Below are 25,105 nucleotides of genomic sequence, written 5' to 3'. Positions count from 1 at the left end.
AAAAAAGAACGGCTCAATCACGAGTTAAATCGATGTCAAGTGTTGATTCCTGACGACTGTATTATCACTTTTAATTGTGATTTGAGGTGAGACAGAGAAGGTGGAAAGGAAAACACATTAAACTTAGAGATATGGGTGTTTATTTACATACAGGTAGGAAACAGTGTATTACAAGCTTTTATCATGTAGTGTTTTATATGAAAATAAGGCATTTTGTGTGTAAAAATGGCCAAAATTAGTATTATCATTATTATTATTACTGTCTGGCCTTACATAAAAAAAGCAAGAAATACGTTATTTTACCGATTCTGGGTTCTTGACAAAGACCTTGGTGCGTCCCATCTGGTACTGGTCCGTGTCCATGTTGACTGAGCGCAGCAGGTGAAGGACCCCCTGCTGCTCGGGGCCCCTCCAGCGAGGCCACGTCTCTGCTGTGAGGATGGCGTACCTGAGACCGCACAACGCTTAATAAAGTCAATACACTGTTTTACCTGAGACTGCACAATGTTTAATAAATACATTGCACGGCTTCTGTTAAGTTGCATTTTTGGAAGAAATTTAGAATTTTGAAATGACGGGAAGTATAGCTGTGATGTCATCAACGTGCGACGTTCCGTTGAAAACACAGAGACAGTTTACACTTAACACACACTTTTACTGACAATTTAAAAGCTTATTCAACAAGATAAAGGTGTCATGTAGTATTGTCGTTTGTCAAATGGTAACTGCTGTGTCATTTATGTGGATATTGGCTCTTGTTTACAGCGTGGTTGCTAGGTAACCGTTGTAGAATTACCTCTAAGTATGTCATATTTGTGCCCATGTCCAACCAGGAAGTACAATTGAAAACTCAAACGATTAAAGAAAAGAAAAACAGTGTTGAAATGTTTCTTTGTGTCCGTGTGTGTGTTGTGTGTGTGCTTTTACATTTATATTGTTACTATTACTGTTTAGCCTACGACTGAAATACTTTTACCTGGTGTTTAATATTTTAAATACCATGTTTCTGTGTTTTTATGTTTTTATTTATTTATTTTGACATACACTGTTTTATATTCTTATAAACTGTACTGTGTGTGTGGCTTTTTTAAGGTGTTTTTAACATTGTAAAGCACTTTGTACGAATTGCGCTCTATAAATACATTTAATTGATTGATTGATTGATTGATACTATTTATGTGTGTTTGTCATTTTATACAGAGGGGTTCATAAAAATGCATAAAAATGACAATAAATTGAATCTTGAATCTCGTATATTGACAGGCGTTTTGGAACTCAGCTCTACTTCCTGTAAAACTCTTATTTCCCAAAACGTCTTCACGAACTGCAACTCAATGGAAGTAAATCTACGATGAATATTTACCACCAAACTGAGTCGTAATTAGAAAAAAGCTGTTAAGCGAATGACTGAAACGCGCACTGACCTCATTAGAAACTTGGTGAAGAGTCGGCGATAGGCAAAGCCGGCTCTGCGCACTCGGATGTTTTCTCTCAGTCCCAGATACTCCACCTGATGCTTCGCTCTGAAAACAGGAAACCACACGCTCAGGAATACTCGTTACAAAAATGATTGTATTCACCGCACAAAACTGAAAAATGACTTAAATATTCACAATTTACTTTTGAAATCCTTCTTCTCGTTCATGCATTTATTACGATATTGTTGGATTAATGTTTCACTCTGAAAACAGTGATTATTTGGAGAAAGTTAAAATTTTGTGGTTATTTTTTGTTATCTTCTACAGATATTATTGACTCATTAATATAATCAATAACAGTGTGGATTTAAGACGAAATGGAATGATTGGATTAGGCTCATTTGTCCAAGCTTTTCTGCAAATGTTAAGATATTCCTTTATTGTCCCACATGGGGAAATTTCATAAATGTTATTATTGATATTACTATTGCGCATTAATAACTGAGGCTGAGCAAAATAATATGTATTTTTGCCGTAACCCGACCGAGCCGGTATAAAACTGGCCGACTGAAAAAAAAAAAATCTGCATTTTGTTAAAATGACGCCAAATTCTTTTATTTTTCTAATATTTCGCCGGCTCACCACACATGGTGTGGCTTCATTAAAATTTGACTTACGCAATGCATTCTGGGAGGGAAACACGCCCAGCAGAGCCATCACAACAAACATGGCGACGCCCGTGTCGCCCGCATGTTCCCCCCGCTCGCCTTCGCTACCAAAATAAAGGATAACGGCGTACAAAAGGTCGATTGAAATATCTTAAAATCGGGAGATTTAGTCTCGAGACGTTTTCCGTCATTGACTGTTGAAGCCTGACCCCTGCCGGTCACTCCGAGTCAAAAAATGGCGTTTAATTGCCTTTAAAGTAAAAAAAATAAGAATTTACCGACCGACTGACTCATTTGAAAAATGTTGGGTCAGGTTACAGCAAACAGACAATTTATTTGGGGTAGCCTGAGTTTAATGTGTTTGTGAATGTGTGATTGTGAATGTGTGATTGTGAGTGTGTGATTGTGTGATTGTGAATGTGAAAGTGTGATTGTGAGTGTGTGATTGTGAGTGTGTGTTTGTGAATGTGTGATTGTGAGTGTGTGATTGTGAATGTGTGATTGTGAAAGTGTGATTGTGAATGTGTGATTGTGAATGTGTGATTGTGAGTGTGTGATTGTGAATGTGTGATTGTGAGTGTGTGATTGTGAGTGTGTGATTGTGAAAGTGTGATTGTGAGTGTGTGATTGTGAGTGTGTGTTTGTGAATGTGTGATTGTGAGTGTGTGGTTGTGAGTGTGTGATTGTGAGTGTGTGTTTGTGAATGTGTGATTGTGAGTGTGTGATTGTGAATGTGTGATTGTGAGTGTGTGATTATGAATGTGTGATTGTGAGTGTGTATTTGTGAGTGTGTGAGTGTGTGATTGTGTGGCTGTGAATGTGTGATTGTGAGTGTGAGTGTGTGATTGTGAAAGTGTGATTGTGAGTGTGTGATTGTGAGTGTGTGATTGTGAGTGTGTGATTATGAATGTGTGATTGTGAGTGTGTGTTTGTGAGTGTGTGAGTGTGTGATTGTGTGGCTGTGAATGTGTGATTGTGAGTGTGTGATTGTGAGTGTGTGATTGTGAAAGTGTGATTGTGAGTGTGTGATTGTGAGTGTGTGTTTGTGAATGTGTGATTGTGAGTGTGTGATTATGAATGTGTGATTGTGAGTGTGTGTTTGTGAGTGTGTGAGTGTGTGATTGTGTGACTGTGAATGTGTGATTGTGAATGTGTGATTGTGAGTGTGTGATTGTGAATGTGTGATTGTGTGTTTGTGAATGTGTGATTGTGAGTGTGTGATTGTGAATGTGTGATTGTGAGTGTGTGATTGTGAGTGTGTGATTGTGTGATTGTGAATGTGTGATTGTGAGTGTGTGATTGTGAATGTGTGTTTGTAAATGTTTGATTATGAATGTGTGATTGTGAATGTGTGATTGTGAATGTGTGATTGTGTGGTTGTGAATGTGTGATTGTGAGTGTGTGATTGAGAATGTGTGTTTGTAAATGTGTGATTGTGAGTGTGACTGCTGGAGTGCTTGTGCAAAGACCTGCTCTCCTCCCAGTCTTTGGGCCTCTTGGTCTCGTTGGGTTTGATGCAGCGGATGTAGTGAGGCGTGCACTTCATCAGCGTGTTCACCAGGTCGTTGGCTTGTTTCTATGGCGACAGAAAGAGTTGGTGTTACGGGGGGGCGTGGCACGACCCATAGACTCGAGTTTTACCTTGATCTTGGAGCTGGCCGTGGTGGGTCGGGCTTTTTTATCAGTGTTGAGGTTTTCGGAAAACAAACTACGGATGAAGTCACTGTGGACACAAACTAGATGTATCAGGCCACAATATTTCACATTTAAACATACATCTATTGATTTGAATACAAAAAAGCAACAACAAGAAAAACAATATTAATTTTGAGAGAAGAAAATGTAAATAATGAAAACATGTTTGTTCTTCATTTTTTGAGGATTGTGTACAAATACCTTGAAGGTTCATTATAAAATGTTATTTTAATCAGAAACATTTACTGTAACTTCCCCTTTGCAGGTGCACATGATAAAAAAACACACATACATTACAAACACCTACAGGTTTGTATGGATTTGATTTGTTTTTAGGTAAAACTAAAATGCAAACAAGTCCAGTGTCACATTTCAGTTTAAAATGAAACAACCTGAACACATGGTACATACATCTCCCGCTACAAGAACAGTTTCTTTCCTTCTGTTGTTGTACTCATGAACACTGCCTAAACTCTGTCACTTTAACCATCATTTAACCACTCATTGCACTGTTCACTTTCTGCACTACATATGTAAACTGTAAATTTTGTGTACATAGTAAGCCTATTTTTATTTTTATCCATTACCCGATTTAAATCGTTTTTCTTTTTGACTTATATAGGTTGTTTTATCATTGTTAATTTTTTGTTGTTGCACCAAATCACCAAAGCAAGTTCTTATGTTTGTGAATTCTGTTCATTGACAATGGCAATAAACCTTTTCTGATTCTGATTCTAAAACACAAAATCAGATCAGCATTGTATATTAGTGAAACTCAAATATTAAAGTCTGTGCTCATAAAGCAGGATGACTTAGTTCTGTAACATAATACTGCATCTTTACAATGGCATGTACACTTCATACGAGGCACTCACTATTCACTGCTTTGCATGAGCTCGATGAGGTCAGGAAACAGCACGTCGCGGTTCCTCTCACAGAAGCCAATCACGTCGTACGACACCTGCCACAACAAGTCACATGTTACACCAGAGAAATCAGGCAAAATCACAATGAACATGTACACGTGACAGGTAGAGTTAACCAATCAAAGTGAAGCGTGACTCTCAGAAGAAGAGGATGTGTGTACTTTACTTTATCTACAAGATGTGAATGGACAATAAGAGTAACCACAAAATGGCAGAAACATCACTTTATACCCAGGTTAAACCTTTTAACAGGTTTTTTTGTTTTCTTTATTTTTTTTAGCGGTACCAACTAGATATTGTCGGCCTCACCTTCATGCACAGTTCGGGCTCTGAAAACAGTGCAGTGTTTACCTTCCCGGCGCAGTGGTGGTGCAGTGGTGGTGCCATGGTAGTGTAGTAGTAGTGCAATGGTGGTGCAGTGGCGGTGTAGTGGTGGTGCAGTGCTTACCTTCCAGGCATAGTGGTGGTGCAGGGGTGGTGCAGTGGCGGTGCAGTGGTGGTGCAGTGGCGGTGCAGTAGTGGTGCAGTGGCGGTGCAGTAGTGGTGCAGTGGCGGTGCAGTGGTGGTGCAGTGGCGGTGCAGTAGTGGTCCAGTGGCGGTGCAGTGGTGGTGCAGTGGTGGTGCAGCGCTTACCTTCCCGGCGTAGTGGTGGTGCAGTAGCGGTGCAGTGGTGGTGCAGTGGCGGTGCAGTAGTGGTGCAGTGGTGGTGCAATGCTTACCTTCCCGGCGTAGTGGTGGTGCAGTAGTGGTGCAGTGGCGGTGCAGTAGTGGTGCAGTGGCGGTGCAGTGGTGGTGCAGTGGCGGTGCAGTGGTGGTGCAGTGGCGGTGCAGTGGTGGTGCAGTGGCGGTGCAGTAGTGGTGCAGTGGTGGTGCAGTGGCGGTGCAGTGGTGGTGCAGTGGCGGTGCAGTAGTGGTGCAGTGGTGGTGCAGTAGTGGTGCAGTGGCGGTGCAGTGGTGGTGCGGTGGCGGTGCAGTAGTGGTGCAGTGGTGGTGCAGTGGTGGTGCAGTGGCGGTGCAGTGGTGGTGCAGTGGTGGTGCAGTAGTGGTGCAGTGGTGGTGCAGTAGTGGTGCAGTGGCGGTGCAGTGGTGGTGCGGTGGCGGTGCAGTAGTGGTGCAGTGGCGGTGCAGTGGTGGTGCAGTGGTGGTGCAGCGCTTACCTTCCCGGCGTAGTGGTGGTGCAGTAGTGGTGCAGTGGCGGTGCAGTGGCGGTGCAGTGGTGGTGCAGTGGTGGTGCAGTGGTGGTGCAGTGGCGGTGCAGTAGTGGTGCAGTGGTGGTGCAACGCTTACCTTCCGGGCGTAGTGGTGGTGCAGTAGTGGTGCAGTGGCGGTGCAGTGGTGGTGCAGTGGCGGTGCAGTGGTGGTGCAGTGGCGGTGCAGTGCTTACCTTCCCGGCGTAGTGGTGGATGACGAAGCCTGAGTTCCAGCTGTTAAAGTGCTCATGTGTTCCCACGGCTGCCTGAAGCTTCTGCAGCAGCGTGCCGTCCGCGCCCTCTCCTTTGGCGTGCATGGTGGCGCACACATCGTCCAGCACAGACATGATGCCAGGCGGGTTCTGCAGGGAGACGATCAGGCAGACGGTCAGGCAGACGGTCAGGGAGACAGTCAGGGAGACGGTCAGGGAGATGGTCAGGGAGACGGTCAGGGAGACGGTAAGGGAGACGATCAGGCAGACGGTCAGGCAGACGGTCAGGGAGACGGTCAGGCAGACGGTCAGGGAGATGGTCAGGGAGAGTCCCGAGGTTTCACTGTCACAGCCATAACAAATACAGCTGTTTCGTAAGTATCAGAGGCGATAAATGGACGGCAGCTTCTTCTTGCACTGACTTGTTAAATGTTCATTCTTTTCTCACTTGAGTCACAGCTGCAGCTCCTGGTCACAGGCCACTTACATCAAACCTCCTCAAATGATTTATAACAGAGCCATAAAATCTGGATAAGAAACCAATTACTGTTAGTTTGAATAGTTTAGACGTGTTAACTTTTGAAAATGACATCAAATTTGTGGTTGGATCAGCAGCTCCACTGGTTCTCGGGGACTTGATAGTTCCTCCCAGAGCAGAGCAAATAAATAAATAAATCCTAACTTTGATCCACTATTTGTAGGAGAAATAGTAACACTCTGAGGAAACCTACACTATATTTAGTTTGTACCTAACTAACACCAAAAAGGGAAAGTGTCTTTGGCCACACAAGAGATTTAAGTTTTGAATGAAAAGCTGAGTTTGTGTTCATTTGAAACTCACCAGTTTGTTTTCAATCAGGTCACACACTATTTTGTTGTTGAAATACTCGATCGGAGTCCACTTGATTCCCTCCTGCACATACTCTTCCTATAAACAACAATAAAAAAAACACTGTGTAACATTATTTTGATAGTAAAGATGTGCGACATGATGAATACTCAAACATCTGGACCTGCTCAGCCTTCAGAGTCAGCTCTATAAAGATTTGCTGTAGTTTCTCGTTGACAAAGTTGATACAGAACTGCTCGAAGCCATTTTTCTTTCAAGAGAGAAAAAACAGTGTCATCAGAAAGTAAAAAGTAACATTTTAAGACAATTGAGGACTTTTGGCAGTTTAAAAGACCTAATATTTCAGTCGAATGAAGGTGTAAAGCGTTGTAATTGTTGTTTTGGAAATATACAAAATTACAGTATTTAGTAGGTGTCTAATTCAACAATTTAAATTAAATAAATAAATAAAGAGACAAACTTGCATAGTAATGATATTTTTGCACTTTTGCGTTGAATTTGTGATACATGAACCTCTTTTACAAGCACGTTTTAGCATGTTTCTGATAAATATTCTTAATATAGTCCCTTATTTTGAGTTATTACGGCATTTTAAGCTTGATTTATTCAAATGTGAACTTTTACACCAGTTTTTATTAGTTTAATGAAATACTAAGATATATATGTTAAAAAAAACAAAAACATTTATAGATTTTTTCACCAAAATTAAGTACGAGATTTAAACCCGGATTTATCCATTTTTCCGATTTTTTATGTCCAAATTTAAGACAATGATTTGTTTATGAAAATATTACAAGATGAAAACATATGAATTGTTTTATTTGAACTGTATATCTCTAAATGTAATGTTTCTACTCAACTGCAGTGCTTCGATTGCTATGGCAACAGTCCTAAAGAGTCACTGACCTGGAAGATCTCAAAACCGTAAATGTCCAGAACTCCAATACTAAATTCTTCGTGTGGCTTCTGTATCGCTCTATTAATGGCCTAAAACAAAGAAAACGTCATGTAATTGATGTATGTTTTCATAAATTAGATCGTGTGCAGTACCTCGACCAGGTAATCGAACAGCCGGGCATAGAGCGCTTTGGCCAGGGCGTCCCGAGTGTACGTGGCCTGCTCCTGGTTCAGGGTCACGTTGATGGACTCGGACTTTCCCCCCCATTTGGAGTCCATCTTTCGGCTGGTGAGTTTGTCCTGGAGCCGGCTGGGGTCGATACCCAACAGGTACGCCGGGAAAGCCAACACTGCAACGGAGAAACGACCATTGAGTCCGATTACTGGAAAAATGAGATCAGCAGCAAAACATAAATGAGAGGTTTCTGAGTTTGTTTTTTGTTGAGGAAAGTAATAGAGCTCAGGATGGAACCTCAAAAACACCTGTTACCATGGAAATCCAGGGTGTGCTAAACGTGCAGAAATATACATTAGCCAAAACCATGTAAAAAGTAAACAAAAGGCCATGGAACAACGTGATAAACTGCTGAGCCACTACAGCTGAATACATGTATCTATAGTGTTAGAATAATACTTTGGAGTGAATGCAGAGTTTAGTAATAAAATCTCCATTGGTTGAACATTGAAAATTGTATGATGAGCGATGTCACAATCACCGGCTCTATTGTTATACGGCAGTTTAAGTTTGCTAACAAGCTAGCTAACCTCAACAGAGTAACAGAGAAACTACTTTCACTTTACATTGGCCCTGTAAAGTTAATTTGAGTGAAACAAAAGCTCCAGGGACAGAAATTTGACTGAAAATAGCACTGAAATGTTGAGGAGCATTTTTCAAGAATGTAGCTGCATAACTGTTCACTTAACGTCTATGTGAAGGTTCTCCTGTTTTTCTAATTATGACTTAGTTTGGTGGGATAGAACCTGTGATAAATCTCTATCATAGTTTTACTTCTGTTTAGTTGCAGTTTGTGAAGAAATGTTGAAAAATAAAAGTTAAAAAATGACAGGAAGTAGAGCTGAGTTCTAAAACAGAAGCCCTCTGTGATGTCATCAATGTGCGACGTGCCGTTGAAAACACAGACAGTTTACATTTAACGGACACACTTTTCTTACAGTTTTAACCATCATTTAACAAAATAAAGGTGTTATATTGTATTATTGTGTGTCAAATCATAACTGTTGTGTCATTTATGTGGATTTTGGCTCTTATTTACAGTCTGGTTGCTAGGTAACAGTTGTGGAATTACCTCTATCTACGTCATATTTGCTGTACATGTCCAACCAGGAAGAAGAATTATAAACTTTACAAAAAATTGTCAAACTGGGGACAAACAGAAAATGTTTGCAAAATCGGAAATATAATTGTGTTGACTATATTTTAGTCATTTTAGTTTTCTCCGTTTCCACATAATTACATTGTCATGGGACAGCCACATTTTCGAAACACTTTCCCGATATGTAGTAACTGCGGAGTATTACCTAATGCTGCAAATTATTAGAAAAAGCATTTTTATTACACACAAAGAAGTGATTATCATGACATAGTGTGCGTTAATATTATCGTTAAAATCACCCCGATTAGCATCATTCATCCCAACGTTTTCCGTGACAACGAATCGTCTTTCACAGTAGTTTGAATTGAAACCTCTAAACGCCTCTACCACACGAGCGCAGCGAAACGTTCGACTCTCAAAAGGTAAACACCAATTAACCGCGGTGAAACGCGGAGCAACGAGCGCGGGACCGGACAAACAGTCAGTACCAGTGTTGTTTGACTCTAATACTCAACTTAGGGTTACTCATTTCCCCGAGGACAGACACTGCTCCTTTACAGCACAACAGTGGAAACATCTGCTCACTTACAAGATTTAAAAAAACATTTTACAGTTGACATTTGAAGCTAATTATTGTTATTACGTGGCAGTTATTCTACAATTAATCTCAGATGTTAATTCCAGACGTTGGTTTGGACGAGTGCAGAGTTGAGCAATATGCAATTCACGTTAATATTGAGAGTATTGTTTTGAAGATATACTGAATTTAAATAACTATGTATAGCATCAATAAGATACCAGTAAATAAGCTGCAAAAAGAGGTACCGTATTTTCCGGACTATAAGTCCGTATTTTCCGGACTATAAGTCCGGAAAATATTATTAGTGTGAGATTATTAGTTATTTTCACACTGGCAACCGCATGTCATTATGTTAATTCCTTTCACACTGGCAACCACAAGAGGGCGCTCTAGGCTCTAAGCGACGCAGAAGAAGAATCTGCACTTCCTCTACCTCTGGAGTTTGTGGAGTTGTTTAGAAGTGACACAGAGGAAGAAGAATTCAATGGATTTAGTGATTTGGGGTAATACTGATGCTTTGGTAAACTTGTTAGCATGTTCTTTATGCTATAGTTATCTGAATAACTGTTAATATGTTACGTTAACATACCAGACACTTACCACAGTTCTGTCTGTGCGTCATGTAGCTGAAGGTGTTAGCGTTTAAAATGCATTTCATGATGAAATGTCTGTTCTTGGTCTTAAATTTCCCCCAAAAATGCGACTTATACTCCAGTGCAACTTATATATGTTTTTTTTCTTTTCTATTATGCATTTTTTTGGCTGGTGCGACGTATAGTCCTGAAAATACGGTAAGTGAAAACAAAGAAAATACACGTTCAATGTAATAATTCAGACTATATAAAGTGATATACATTTGACAATCCAGTCATTTTTGTGCAATACTTAACTCAAAATCCAAGCCATGTTTTAGCAAAAAAGAAAAATGGGATATTATATTTTTTCTGACAAACTTGAGTAAAAATGCTAGTTACACTCAGTTAGTTCAAACGTTCATTCAGCAGAACAAATGTGTTGTGTGGTATTATGTGTGTAAAATCTTAACTGTTGTGTAATTTATGTGGATTTATGTGGACTGTGGCTCTTGTTTACAGTGTGGTTGCTAGGTCACCACTGTGGAATTACCTCCACCTATGTCGTATTTGCAGCTCATGACCAACCAGGAAGTACAATCATGAACTTTACAAAAACGGTCAAACTGCGGACAAACAGGCAAAATATGTGCAGTAAAATCTGAAATGTAATTGTGTTCACTGCGATTTAGTGAAATCTCTAATCTAAATGTCATATGCACTAAAGACAAAACAATCGCAACCTTAAGGTCAGTAAGGGAAAAGTTCACCTAGAAAAATCCCTTGACAACGACAATAGAGCTTCCTGTGTGTCACGACGGACGTCTCTTTTGTGCTAAACTAAATTGACTGCGTTTATTATTGACTGAGCGTTTGATGCTGGGCGTGTGTTTGTGTGTGTGTGTGTGTGTGTTTGTGTGTGTGTGTGTGTGTTTGAGTGTCCTTGTGTGTGTGTTTGAGTGTGTCTGTGTGTGTGTGTGTGTGTGTTTGAGTGTGCTTGTGTGTGTGTGTGTGTGTGTGTGTGTTTGAGTGTGCTTGTGTGTGTGTGTGTTTGTGTGCGTGTGTGTGTGTGTGTGTTTGTGTGTGTGTGTGCGTTTGTGTGTGCTTGTGTGTGTGTTTGAGTGTGTCTCTGTGTGTGTGTGTGTGTGTTTGAGTGTGCTTGTGTGTGTGTTTGAGTGTGTCTGTGTGTGTGTTTGTGCGTCGAGCTCACGGTCCGTGCTCTCCACTTGGCCGTAGTTTCCCGCCTCGATGAAGCTGATGTTTCCCAAATGGAGGATCCCGGCCACGATCTGCAGCACCTGAGCCTGGACCTGCGCCGGGATGCCGATCACACGCATGGCCTCCTGCGGGCCACAGCACACAACACGTCACACGACACGTCACACCACACGTCACACCACACGTCACACCACACGTCACACCACACGTCACACCACACGTCACACCACACGTCACGTATGACAGGTTTTTACGATTTTCTAATGTTGACTTTATTTGGTGTGTTTATACCTGTTGTACATATAAATTATAGTTTTACACCAATCGAGTAGGTATTTTTGTGGAGAAAACGTTGAAAAATCTGTAGAAAATGACAAGAAGTGACATCACACCATCGCTCCAGTGAAAGTTTATACATATACATAATTTACACAAAGAAACAACTTTTTTAACCCTCTAAACATTAATTCAACAAAATTAAGTCGCTCTCATATGTTTTTCTTTGTCACATAAAAAAAAGTGACATTAGATGAGTTTTGGACCAGTGTTCGCTGGTAATTTCCTAGTGTGATGTCATCAATCACAAACAGGAAGTGAAATTATCAACCTAAAAATGTGCTCTTCTATGATGACATTTTTATAATTTTCGCAAAATTCAAAACATATTTATCTTAACTGCATTTTCGTTCAATGAGTCGTCCAACCTGTAGGGGGCGCTTTAAGATTTAAGAATGACAAAAATGCACATAATCGTACAAACAGCAGTAGGAGCGATGTATATTTGACATTTACACACAAGAGGTGGATCGAGTGGCCAGAATGTGTACTCGAGTAGAGTGATGTTACTTTAAAATAAAATGATCAAGTAGTCCCCCAAAAAATTACTGTATAATATCATGTCATTATATCGTCATAAATTCATGATCCTTTGCTTCATTTCAGTGCAGGGATGTCAAGATGATTTATTTATGATTTAGGTCACAATATGATCGTAAAGACAAGGTGTAAATACAGATAATGTTCTATCGTTTAATATTGTCAACATAACGATTTGTCACAAACACAGTAAAAGTAAGAGTAAGAGTACTTTTACTTCAAACTAAATAATACTCAAGTAGAACTAACTTACTAAATGAATGACTGGATGAGTGATTGTATTAATATACTTTACATGTTTACATTTTTTGTATGTTATTGGCATGAGACTGCAAGTGGAACTTTGCTTTAGCCTCTAAAGATTCTCACCTGAGTTAGCCCAGAGTCACAGGGGGGGTCATTTGCATCTCATTGAGATAAGCCCTCCCATCCTCTACAGACGTCACAATGACTGTTTTTGGTGCATTCAGAAAAACCTTAGATTTAAGAAATGTTTATTACACTAAGGCAGAGCAAAATAATATGTCTGTTTGCCGTAACCCGACCGAGCCGTCAAAATTATAGCCGACTGAAAAAAAATATCCTGGGATGGGTGCTCCATGGCGAGCGCCTGGTGGCCGGGTCTTACCCCACGGGGCCCGGCCGGGCACAGCCCGAAAGAGCGACGTGGGGCTGCCCTCCCGTGGGCCCACCACCCGCAGGAGGATCCATAAGGGGCCGGTGCAGAGAGATCTGGGCGGCAGTCGACGGCAGGGGCCTCGGCGACCAGATCTCCAGACACAGAGACTAACTCTGGGGACATGGAATGTCACCTCGCTGGGGGGGAAAGAACCTGAGCTTGTGCGGGAGGTTGAGCGATACCGACTAGATATAGTCGGCCTCACCTCCACGCACAGTTTGGGCTCTGGAACCCATCTCCTCGAGAGGGGCTGGACGCTCCACTTCTCTGGTGTTGCCCGCGGGGAGAGGCGGCGGGCTGGTGTGGGCTTGCTGATAGCCCCTCAGCTCAGCCGCCACGTGTTGGAGTTTACCCCGGTGAACGAGAGGGTCGCGTCCCTCCGCCTTCGGGTGGGGGACAGGTCTCTCACTGTTGTGGCGGCCTACGGGCCGAACAGCAGTGCAGAGTACCCGGCCTTCTTGGAGTCCTTGGGAGGGGTACTGGACAGTGCACCGACCGGGGACTCCGTTGTTCTACTGGGGGACTTCAACGCCCACGTGGGCAATGACAGTGACACCTGGAGAGGGGTGATCGGGAAGAACGGCTTCCCCGATCTGAACCCGAGCGGTGTTCAGTTATTGGACTTCTGTGCTAGCCACGGATTGTCCATAACGAACACCATGTTCAAGCACAAGGGTGTTCATCAGTGCACATGGCACCAGGACACCCTAGGCCGGAGGTCAATGATCGACTTTGTTGTCGTGTCATCAGACCTCCGGCCGCGTGTCTTGGACACTCGGGTGAAGAGAGGGGCAGAGTTGTCAACCGATCACCACCTGGTGGTGAGTTGGATCCGCTGGCGGAGGAGGAAGCCGGACAGACTTGGCAGACCCAAGCGCATTGTGAGGGTCTGTTGGGAACGTCTAGTGGAGCCCTCTGTCAGTAGGGTATTCAACTCGCACTTCCGGGAGAGCTTCTCCCATGTCCCAGGGGAGGCTGGGGACATTGAGTCCGAGTGGACCATGTTCTCCGCCTCCATTGTTGATGCGGCTGCTCGGAGTTGTGGTCGCAAGGTCTCCGGTGCCTGTCGTGGCGGCAACCCCCGAACCCGGTGGTGGACACCGGAAGTAAGGGATGCCGTCAGACTGAAGAAGGAGGCCTATCAGGCCACTCTGGCTTGTAGGTCTCCGGAGGTCATCGAGGGGTATCGGCAGGCCAAGCGAGCCGCGGCTCGTGCTGTCGCAGAGGCAAAAACCCGGGCCTGGGAGGAGTTCGTGGAGGCCATGGAGGAGGACTATCGGTCGGCACCAAAGAAATTCTGGCAAACCGTCCGGCGCCTCAGGAGGGGGAAGCAGTGTCTCACCAACACCGTTTACGGTGCGGGTGGAGGCCTGCTGACCTCGACTGGGGATGTCGTCGGACGGTGGAAGGAATACTTTGAGGATCTCCTTAATCCCTCAGTCACGTCTTCCGAAGAGGAAGTAGAGACCGGGGACTCGGAGGCTGGCTCATCCATCACCCAAGCTGAAGTCACTGAGGTTGTCCGCAAACTCCTCGGTGGCAGGGCTCCGGGGGTGGATGAGATCCGCCCTGAGTACCTAAAGTATCTGGATGTTGTAGGACTGTCTTGGTTGACACGTCTCTGCAACATCGCGTGGCGTTCGGGGACCGTGCCTCTGGACTGGCAGACCGGGGTGGTGGTCCCTCTGTTCAAGAAGGGGGACCGGAGGGTGTGTTCCAACTACAGAGGGATCACACTCTTCAGCCTCCCAGGTAAGGTCTATTCCAAGGTACTGGAGAGGAGAATCCGACCGATAGTCGAACCTCGGATTCAGGAGGAGCAGAGTGGTTTTCGTCCCGGTCGTGGAACACTGGACCAGCTCTATACCCTCCATCGGGTGCTCGAGGGTTCATGGGAGTTTGCCCAACCAGTCCACATGTGCTTTGTGGATCTGGAGAAGGCTTTCGACCGTGTCCCTCGGGGTGTCCTTTGGGGGGTGCTTCGGGAGTATGGGGTCCGGGGCCCTTTGCTCAGGGCTGTCCGGTCCCTGTATGACCGGAGCAGGAGCTGTGTTCGCATTGCCGGCAGTAAGTCAGACCTGTTCCCAGTGCATGTTGGACTCCGCCAGGGCTGCCCTTTGTCACCGGTTCTGTTCATAATTTTTATGGACAGAATTTCTAGGCGCAGTCGGGGGTCGGAGGGTGTCCGGTTTGGGGACCACAGGATCTCATCTCTGCTGTTTGCAGACGATGTTGTCCTGATGGCTCCATCAAACCCGGACCTGCAACATGCACTGGGACGGTTTGCAGCCGAGTGTGAAGCGGCTGGGATGAGAATCAGCACCTCCAAATCCGAGGCCATGGTTCTCGACCGGAAAAAGGTGGCTTGCCCTCTCCAGGTGGGTGGGGTGTCCTTGCCCCAAGTGGAGGAGTTCAAGTATCTCGGGGTCTTGTTCACGAGTGAGGGAAGGATGGCGCGTGAGATCGACAGGCGGATTGGTGCAGCGGCTGCAGTGATGCAGTCGCTGCATCGGACTGTTGTGGTGAAGAGGGAGCTGAGCCGAAAGGCAAAGCTCTCTATTTACCGGTCGGTCTACGTTCCTACCCTCACCTATGGTCATGAGCTTTGGGTAGTGACCGAAAGAACAAGATCGCGGATACAAGCGGTCGAAATGAGTTTCCTCCGCCGTGTGGCTGGGCGCTCCCTTAGAGATAAGGTGAGGAGCTCGGCCACACGGGGGGAGCTCGAAGTAGAGCCGCTGCTCCTCCACGTCGAGAGGAGCCAGCTGAGGTGGCTCGGGCATCTGTTCCGGATGCCTCCTGGGCGCCTCCCTCGGGAGGTGTTTCAGGCATGTCCCACCGGGAAGAGGCCCCGGGGAAGACCCAGGACACGCTGGAGAGACTATGTCTCTCGGCTGGCCTAGGAACGCCTCGGGATCCCCCCGGAGGAGTTAGAGGAAGTGTCTGGGGAGAAGGAAGTCTGGGAGTCCCTGCTCAGACTGCTGCCCCCGCGACCCGGCCCCGGATAAAGCGGCAGATGATGGATTGATGGATGGATGGATGAAAAAAAATATCAGCATTTTGTCAAAATTATGCCAAATTCTTTTATTTTTCTTATATTTCGCCAACTCACCGACCGTTTTTTCCAAAAATCGACGTGTTGAATAATTTTGTGTCACTGGAACTCGCTAAAAATATTACGAAGCCGAAAAAGAAATGAAAATGAAACTTAACACGAGCGGAGAACGTTCAACTCATTGTCAGTTGAAGCATGACCCCTGGCGGTCACTGCGTGTCACTGGCAGAGTAGAAAAAACGGGATTTGACAGTGAACTGAAATATGCAGAATTTGTCATATGTGATGACCAAGAAATAAAATCATTTGTCCTGTATAAAAATAGTTTATTGGGTGGACTTATTCATTTTTTTGTTTTGTACATTTACGGTAGCATCTCTTTTGATATTTATATAACTTAATTTCATAGGCAAATTATCAATAAATTCTATATACAAATTTGGATTTTTTTTTTACGCTTTAAAGTAAAATAAAAAAAATAAAGAATTTACTTTCCTACCTACCGACTTGAAAAAATTTGGTAGGGTTACACCAAGTGAAATGTTATTTTCACGTTAACAAATCACATCTTATTTTGCCACAAATTAAAACCAGATATTCACCATTTTCAATAAAACTCTGCATTGTCTGTTTAATATTAGAGGCCTTATTTATCAATGATTTCCAATTAGTCGATTTTAAAAAGGAGAATGTACTGGCCGGTTGAAAAAAGCTTATGTGGAAATTGTTTTTTCAAGGGGGAAAAAAACATGTAAAACCAGAGCGATGCATGGACCAGAGTAAACACAGAAAGAGCCAGATGTCCCGGTTTGTTTGTGGTCACTTCCAGAAGAAATGTTTTTCAAAGGATAAGAAGAGGAGGAGGGTCCTTAAGAGGAATATCTAATCAATGACACAGAGACAATGACTCCAAACACGTGGTTAAAGTCAAAATGACAATATAACTATAAAAAAGAGTGTGAACCCTCAGCACCTCTGCATCACTTTATAGCTTCAGTATATTTAAAATCACATTCTCACCTTTAATGTGTCTTTTCTAGTGGAAGTCTGCCTGAAATGTTACGCAGTGTGACATTAAACTCATCTATTGGGCATTTATTCAGCTACAGCCATTAAGAAATAAAAAAACTTCTAACTACGAGCATGGACGCCTCTACACAGATCTGCCCTGTAAATTGGTCTGTAGTGGTACCTACTTGTTTCCATGGAAATAGATCAGTTTAATGTGGAACATTTCAGGCAAAACAGTGACGTTTCTTCTTCCCACTCCCTTCCGGCTTATCATGTGTGCAATGTGTATACATGTGTGCAATGTGTATACATGTGTGCAATGTGTATACATGTGTGCAATGTGTGCAATGTGTGCAATGTGTATACATGTGTGCAATGTGTATACATGTGTGCAATGTGTATACATGTGTGCAATGTGTGCAATGTGTGCAATGTGTATACATGTGTGCAATGTGTATACATGTGTGCAATGTGTGCAATGTGTGCAATGTGTATACATGTGTGCAATGTGTATACATGTGTGCAAAGTGTATACATGTGTGCAATGTGTATACATGTGTGCAAAGTGTATACATGTGTGCAATGTGTGCAATGTGTATACATGTGTGCAATGTGTATACATGTGTGCATTGTGTGCAATGTGTGCAATGTGTGCAATGTGTGCAATGTGTATACATGTGTGCAATGTGTGCAATGTGTGCAATGTGTGCAATGTGTGCAATGTGTGCAATGTGTATACATGTGTGCAATGTGTGCAACGTGTATACATGTGTGCAATGTGTATACATGTGTGCAATGTGTGCAATGTGTATACATGTGTGCAATGTGTGCAATGTGTGCAATGTGTATACATGTGTGCAATGTGTGCAATGTGTGCAATGTGTATACATGTGTGCAATGTGTGCAATGTGTATACATGTGTGCAATGTGTGCAATGTGTATACATGTGTGCAATGTGTGCAATGTGTATACATGTGTGCAATGTGTGCAATGTGTATACATGTGTGCAATGTGTGCAATGTGTGCAATGTGTATACATGTGTGCAATGTGTGCAATGTGTGCAATGTGTATACATGTGTGCAATGTGTGCAATGTTATTATTATTATTACTAGTTCTATTAGCACTAAAATGAATTAAATTAAAATGTGTGTATCAGACGTCCAAAAACAACTGAACAGTCTCCATTGAGACAGGTAGGTGTGATCAATACAGTGGAATATAACAGCCAAAGGTACAACATTTCCATGGAGACGAGCCGGTGGAGGCTCTTCCAGGCAAAGTACGAGTCAGGTTTGTGGAGATGCAAGCTCAGACAAGTATATTTTTCTATGTTTTTCACTGTAGAAAATACATCCAGTGCCGCTTAGTGGGTGAGTGGATATTGTGTGTAGGGTGTTGTGTGTTGTGTGTAGTGTGTAGTGTGTTGTGTGTTTTGTATTGTGTGTAGTGTGTTGTGTGTTGTGTGTTGTGTGTAGTGTGTAGTGTGTTGTGTATTGTGTATAGTGTATTGTGTGTAGTGTGTTGTGTGTTGTGCATTGTGTGTAGTGTGTTGTGTGTTGTGCATTGTGCATTGTGTGTAGTGTGTAATGTGTTGTGTGGTTACCATGGTCTCCTGGAAGTCTTTGCTGTCATTGGTCCCATCCACTTTGTAGGTGCCAGACTGGTTGAGGTAGCAGTAATAGTCTGGAGTCATTATGCCCAGGCCTTCCTTCTGTTGTGCATTGGCGCCCTCTAGCAGCTGCAGAACACACAACGCACAACACATGTTCAAACTCATTCACTGCTGTATGTAGACTGTTGTATGTAGGCTGTTGTATGTAGGATAATGTATGTAGGATGATGTATGTAGACTGTTGTATGTAGGCTGTTGTATGTAGGCTGTTGTATGTAGACTGTTGTATGTAGGATGTTGTATGTAGGATGTTGTATGTAGGATGTTGTATTTAGGATGTTGTATGTAGGATGTTGTATGTAGCCTGTTGTATGTAGACTGTTGTATGTAGACTGTTGTATGTAGGATGTTGTATGTAGGATGATGTATGTAGGATGATGTATGTATGCTGTTGTTGTATGTAGGCTGTTGTATGTAGGCTGTTGTATGTAGGATGTTGTATGTAGGATGATGTATGTATGCTGTTGTTGTATGTAGACTGTTGTATGTAGGATGTTGTATGTAGGCTGTTGTATGTAGGATGATGTATGTATGCTGTTGTATGTAGACTGTTGTATGTAGGCTGTTGTATGTAGGCTGTTGTATGTAGGCTGTTGTATGTAGACTGTTGTATGCAGGCTGTTGTATGTAGACTGTTGTATGTAGGCTGTTGTATGTAGACTGTTGTATGTAGACTGTTGTATGTAGGATGTTGTATGTAGACTGTTGTATGTAGGATGTTGTATGTAGACTGTTGTATGTAGACTGTTGTATGCAGGCTGTTGTATGTAGGCTGTTGTATGTAGGATGATGTATGTATGCTGTTGTATGTAGGATGTTGTATGTAGGCTGTTGTATGTAGGATGTTGTATGTAGACTGTTCTATGTAGACTGTTGTATGCAGGCTGTTGTATGTAGGATGATGTATGTAGGATGTTGTATGTAGGATGTTGTATGTATGCTGTTGTATGTAGGATGTTGTATGTAGGATGATGTATGTAGGATGATGTATGTATGCTGTTGTATGTAGACTGTTGTATGTAGGATGTTGTATGTAGACTGTTGTATGTAGGCTGTTGTATGTAGACTGTTGTATGTAGGATGTTGTATGTAGACTGTTGTATGTAGACTGTTGTATGTAGGATGTTGTATGTAGACTGTTGTATGTAGGATGTTGTATGTAGGCTGTTGTATGTAGGATGTTGTATGTAGACTGTTGTATGTAGGCTGTTGTATGTAGGATGTTGTATGTAGACTGTTGTATGTATGCTGTTGTATGTAGACTGTTGTATGTAGGATGTTGTATGTAGGCTGTTGTATGTAGGATGTTGTATGTAGGATGATGTATGTATGCTGTTGTATGTAGACTGTTGTATGTAGGATGTTGTATGTAGGATGTTGTATGTAGACTGTTGTATGTAGGCTGTTGTATGTAGGATGTTGTATGTAGACTGTTGTATGTATGCTGTTGTATGTAGACTGTTGTATGTAGGATGTTGTATGTAGGCTGTTGTATGTAGGATGTTGTATGTAGGATGATGTATGTATGCTGTTGTATGTAGACTGTTGTATGTAGGATGTTGTATGTAGGATGATGTATGTATGCTGTTGTATGTAGACTGTTGTATGTAGGATGTTGTATGTAGGCTGTTGTGTGTAGGATGTTGTATGTAGACTGTTGTATGTAGACTGTTGTATGTAGGATGTTGTATGTAGGCTGTTGTATGTAGGCCGTTGTATGTAGACTGTTGTATGTAGGATGATGTATGTATGCTGTTGTATGTAGGATGTTGTATGTAGGCTGTTGTATGTAGGCTGTTGTATGTAGACTGTTGTATGTAGGATGATGTATGTATGCTGTTGTATGTAGACTGTTGTATGTAGGCTGTTGTATGTAGACTGTTGTATGTAGACTATTGTATGTAGACTGTTGTATGTAGGATGTTGTATGTAGACTGTTGTATGCAGGCTGTTGTATGTAGGATGTTGTATGTAGGATGTTGTATGTAGGCTGTTGTATGTAGGATGTTGTATGTAGACTGTTGTATGTAGACTGTTGTATGTAGACTGTTGTATGTAGGATGTTGTATGTATGCTGTTGTATGTAGACTGTTGTATGTAGGATGTTGTATGTATGCTGTTGTATGTAGGCTGTTGTATGTAGGATGTTATATGTAGGAAATATGTATGTAGGATGATGTATGTATGCTGTTGTATGTAGACTGTTGTATGTAGGATGTTGTATGTAGACTGTTGTATGTAGGATGTTGTATGTATGCTGTTGTATGTAGGCTGTTGTATGTAGGATGTTATATGTAGGAAATATGTATGTAGGATGATGTATGTATGCTGTTGTATGTAGACTGTTGTATGTAGACTGTTGTATGTAGGATGTTGTATGTAGACTGTTGTATGCAGGCTGTTGTATGTAGGATGTTGTATGTAGGATGTTGTATGTAGACTGTTGTATGCAGGCTGTTGTATGTAGGATGTTGTATGTAGGATGTTGTATGTAGGATGTTGTATGTAGACTGTTGTATGTAGACTGTTGTATGTAGGATGTTGTATGTAGGATGATGTATGTATGCTGTTGTATGTAGACTGTTGTATGTAGGATGTTGTATGTAGGCTGTTGTGTGTAGGATGTTGTATGTAGACTGTTGTATGTAGGCTGTTGTATGTAGGCTGTTGTATGTAGACTGTTGTATGTAGGATGTTGTATGTAGACTGTTGTATGTAGGATGTTGTATGTAGGATGATGTATGTAGGATGATGTATGTATGCTGTTGTTGTATGTAGGCTGTTGTATGTACAGTAGGTTTAAGTCTGACCTGATAATAGATGTGGAAGTTCCTCTCGTTCTCGTTTTGACTCACAACTCGAGACTTTTCCAATAAGAAGTTTGATATTTTGCCGCCGTCAGGTTCTCCTCCTCGGCTGAACTGGATTTCAAAATATTTTCCCTAAAAAAAAAAAGGAAAGAGGAGAAAATAAGAGTATGTTGAGTATGTTGCTAAGATACTTAAAAAAAACATAGCTCTGTTCGATTCTTATAAATAGGTTTCGTAGAAGAGCAAATGCTTATGGTTTGTAGGTGTGAAAAGAGGATTCTGTGTGCACGAGACAAGGCCAAGTCCAACATCACAGTCCAAGTACTTTAAACACATCAAATACACAAAAGTAACATTATCATCAAATACACAAAAGTAACATGATCTCACTTTAGGTACACGTTTGTATGTAACGACAGAACATTTTAAAATTTTAGCGACGGGAATAAATGGAGTTAGTATACATATTATTAAAAGTTATCTAATGATGTACTTCAGCTCGAGGTGGGAAATGTATCGACATTTACTGTATTTTGTTGTTTTGAAGATGTGCAAATAATCTTATTGGTATTAAAATGCTACAAAAAAAGAGCACTTTAAAAAAAAGGGGGGGAAAGCTATAAAAGGTACAAGGTAATTTTACATTTGTCTGATAATTAAACCTCAATTAATGCATTTCTGTTGGATTGGACATATTATTGTTTGAATAATGTTATGGGGCTACTGCGAGAAAGCAAGAAAAGATATACATTTGTGTCAGTATCGTCCACTTCTAACCTGCAGCTCATAAAGGTTTGGATGCCGCGGTGACCTTACACTCTGACGTTCTTGGACTTTTCCCATCTCTGTCTCTGCAATTCATCACAGACTGAAAGCCTCGGACTCACATATGAGCTGCACACGCGTGTTGGCAGCGCTGGACGTGTTTATTTTAAAGAGTGTCATGTGTCTGCTCCTCCAGATCCATTTCCACATTTATTCAACATAAAAAACAGTTTCTCTGCCATCTCGAGACTCCAAGTGTTCGCTCAGAGTAAAGTCAATATTCTGCTCCTTCAACATTCAATGGAATTACTTACAAACGGTCTGGAAACTAAAAGAACTGGACAGTTTAAATCTATGTTGATCTGGAAATGGGATCTATGCTTTGTAAATGTTTTAAGGGGAAATGCTGTGTCTAAATGTGTGACTGTGCTGCTCTTTAAGAGATTTCATTTCAATGGGACTTTCCTGGTTAAATAAAGATGAAAAATAAAATAATAATGAGCTTCAGAACGACTTGTCCTCATTCCAGAGCCTGGTTAAACGTAAATGTACTATCAATATATTCATTTAGTACTGTTGAATTTCACATTTACACTACTGGCCAAAGATGTGGCCTGCGGGCCGTATCCGGTACCCCAGATTTTTTAATCAGGTCCACAAAACATTAAGACAGCTTTTTTTATTGCTTTCGAGATCGCAGCATGGGCCCTGGGCAATGATTTCTCCTTCTTGTAAATGTACCAAATTTACCAAAATGATGTAATAACCCATTGCACCACCATCAAATGTCATCATGACTTTCACATGCTACCACAAATAACTATTACTAGGCTATAGAAAGCTATTTTTCTTTATTTAGGCCCGAGCACCAGCAGGGCGGAGGGCCTATTGCTCCCGCAACGCTGCCGAAGGCAGCGTTGCAACTGTCTGACCGGTACCCCGTCGCCCCTAGCAAGTACAATGAACTAGCCCATGCCGAAGGCATGGATCATGCATACTTACTCCTGCTATGACAGAAATAGTCAACAATGAGTGAATGGGCGTAGTCCATTCACTCATTGTTGACAACAGCAGCGCGAAGCGCTGCATTCCTCCAAAAACCCTCCTGGCATCGTCCCGTACGCGAGAATCCATGCCGCAGGCATGGGCCATGCTTGTATCTGCTCAAATCAATGGAAGTCTATGGGGAGTGGGTGGGGCACCCCGACGGGAAAGGGAGTGACGAGCGCGTAAGCGCTCGTAATGATGATTCCACCCCATGGCGGCATCGGGAAGGCTTAGAGCTTTCAAACGATGTATAATTTGTTGTTATAGTGGAAACGGCTATATTGTTTTTGCTAAAAATATTATTATTTTTTTTTTATTAGGCCCGAGCGCCACAAGCTGGCGAGAGGCCTATTAATCTCGTAAGGCCGTGCAAAGCATGGCTGCGAAAGTGCGCACGTAGTGCGCACGAAATCGAGCGCGAAGCGCTCGCCCACTTCCAAACACTCACTAACGCACTCCTTCACTCATGCACGCCCCGTGCATACTAATTAGTAGCAGGAAAATGGAACTTTACCGTTGTAAACGGGCGAAGCCCGTGCAAAAGTGCGCACTAAACGAGCACTTTAAATTGGGATCCCCATATAAAGCACTCATTTGCGCTAAGTAGCTCACGAATACGTTCCCCATATCTTGCATGTTCCGTGCATATAAGCATGTAATGCAAAAATTGAACATTATTACTGTATAGAGGGCCAAAAACACAAAGTGGGCGGAGCCCACTCAAAATTAACGAAAGTACCCGTCAGTGACCAGGGACCCACACCATGAGGTAGGAAAGCGCGAGCGCTTTCCGAAAATGTATAGTTTATGATATTTGGAAAATGGGAAACATTGTTTTCGCATCGGAATATTATTCTTTCTTCTTTCTTCTTTCTTACTTTCTTTCTTTCTTCTCGGGACCGACCCCCCTATTTTTCACCCAGTGAACATTGACGAAAAGTCACAAAAAATTGCAAACCTCTAAAAATCGTGCCTCTCTACATTCTGGCTATTTTCCTTTTCTAAAATAAAAAAAATTGGCGCGTCAGCGCCCCCAAATGTACCAAAAATGCATTGAGAGATGGGAAATGACCCCAAAAAAATCTGATCGTAGAATCATGAAATTTGGCGCAGAGGTAGATGGTGACAAGAGAAGTAAAAAATATTATTACGGCAATGCCGTCCGCCCAACCAAATGTCGGCCATATTGCTTCAAAAATGGCTAAACATGACTTCGGAGTTTTTCCAAACGTCGTACTTTTACGAACTCCTCCCAGGGCGGTGGCCCTAAAAAGCTGAAATTTGGTGAAAATGCTACTGAGGAGTGGGACATCAAAAGTTATCCAAATTACATTGATACCTCTCACGGTCTCTGTGCGGCGAAGCCGCAAACTGTAGCAAGAATTTCAGAAATCTCCCAAATTTAACATTTCTGCCGTTTGCGCAGATAAAGTCCGAATTGCGTCAAATTAGAATCAGTTGTTAAACTCTTTGCCCTAAACCTACTTGAAGTGAAATAAATTAATTTGGAGCCACAGCGCCCCCTACAGATTTTATATGGAGGTTAAATATTTAGTTTTGCGAAATTATATGAAATTTGACACACAACTCAATTTTGGCATCCCCATCAAAAAAGTCAATGACTCATG

At 42.4% G+C, this 25,105-nt stretch overlaps 1 protein-coding gene across 1 annotated transcript in view; it reads right to left on the bottom strand.

The window, feature by feature from the left end:
• The window catches only part of myo1f (myosin IF), a gene marked incomplete at its 5' end in the record, with an annotated part of 58,309 nt that overhangs the window by 9,386 nt on the left and 23,818 nt on the right, over positions 1 to 25,105 (bottom strand). The window contains 13 exons of the mRNA XM_072438052.1: positions 304 to 448; positions 1,425 to 1,523; positions 3,556 to 3,662; positions 3,728 to 3,809; positions 4,657 to 4,742; positions 6,092 to 6,259; positions 6,951 to 7,037; positions 7,123 to 7,209; positions 7,866 to 7,946; positions 8,010 to 8,206; positions 11,553 to 11,685; positions 18,787 to 18,921; positions 21,666 to 21,797. Coding sequence (XP_072294153.1) covers positions 304 to 448; positions 1,425 to 1,523; positions 3,556 to 3,662; positions 3,728 to 3,809; positions 4,657 to 4,742; positions 6,092 to 6,259; positions 6,951 to 7,037; positions 7,123 to 7,209; positions 7,866 to 7,946; positions 8,010 to 8,206; positions 11,553 to 11,685; positions 18,787 to 18,921; positions 21,666 to 21,797 — 1,539 coding nt within the window. The remainder of the gene's footprint in view (positions 1 to 303; positions 449 to 1,424; positions 1,524 to 3,555; positions 3,663 to 3,727; positions 3,810 to 4,656; positions 4,743 to 6,091; positions 6,260 to 6,950; positions 7,038 to 7,122; positions 7,210 to 7,865; positions 7,947 to 8,009; positions 8,207 to 11,552; positions 11,686 to 18,786; positions 18,922 to 21,665; positions 21,798 to 25,105) is intronic.

The sequence above is a fragment of the Eucyclogobius newberryi genome, unplaced genomic scaffold, assembly GCF_026437365.1.
Source record: "Eucyclogobius newberryi isolate DKJ021-1_F unplaced genomic scaffold, fEucNew1.0.hap1 SCAF_9, whole genome shotgun sequence".
In the NCBI taxonomy this organism is placed as follows: Eukaryota; Metazoa; Chordata; class Actinopteri; order Gobiiformes; family Gobiidae; genus Eucyclogobius; species Eucyclogobius newberryi.
The sequence above is the reverse complement of the archived record's forward strand: the minus strand, read 5'-3'. Positions and strand labels throughout refer to the sequence as shown.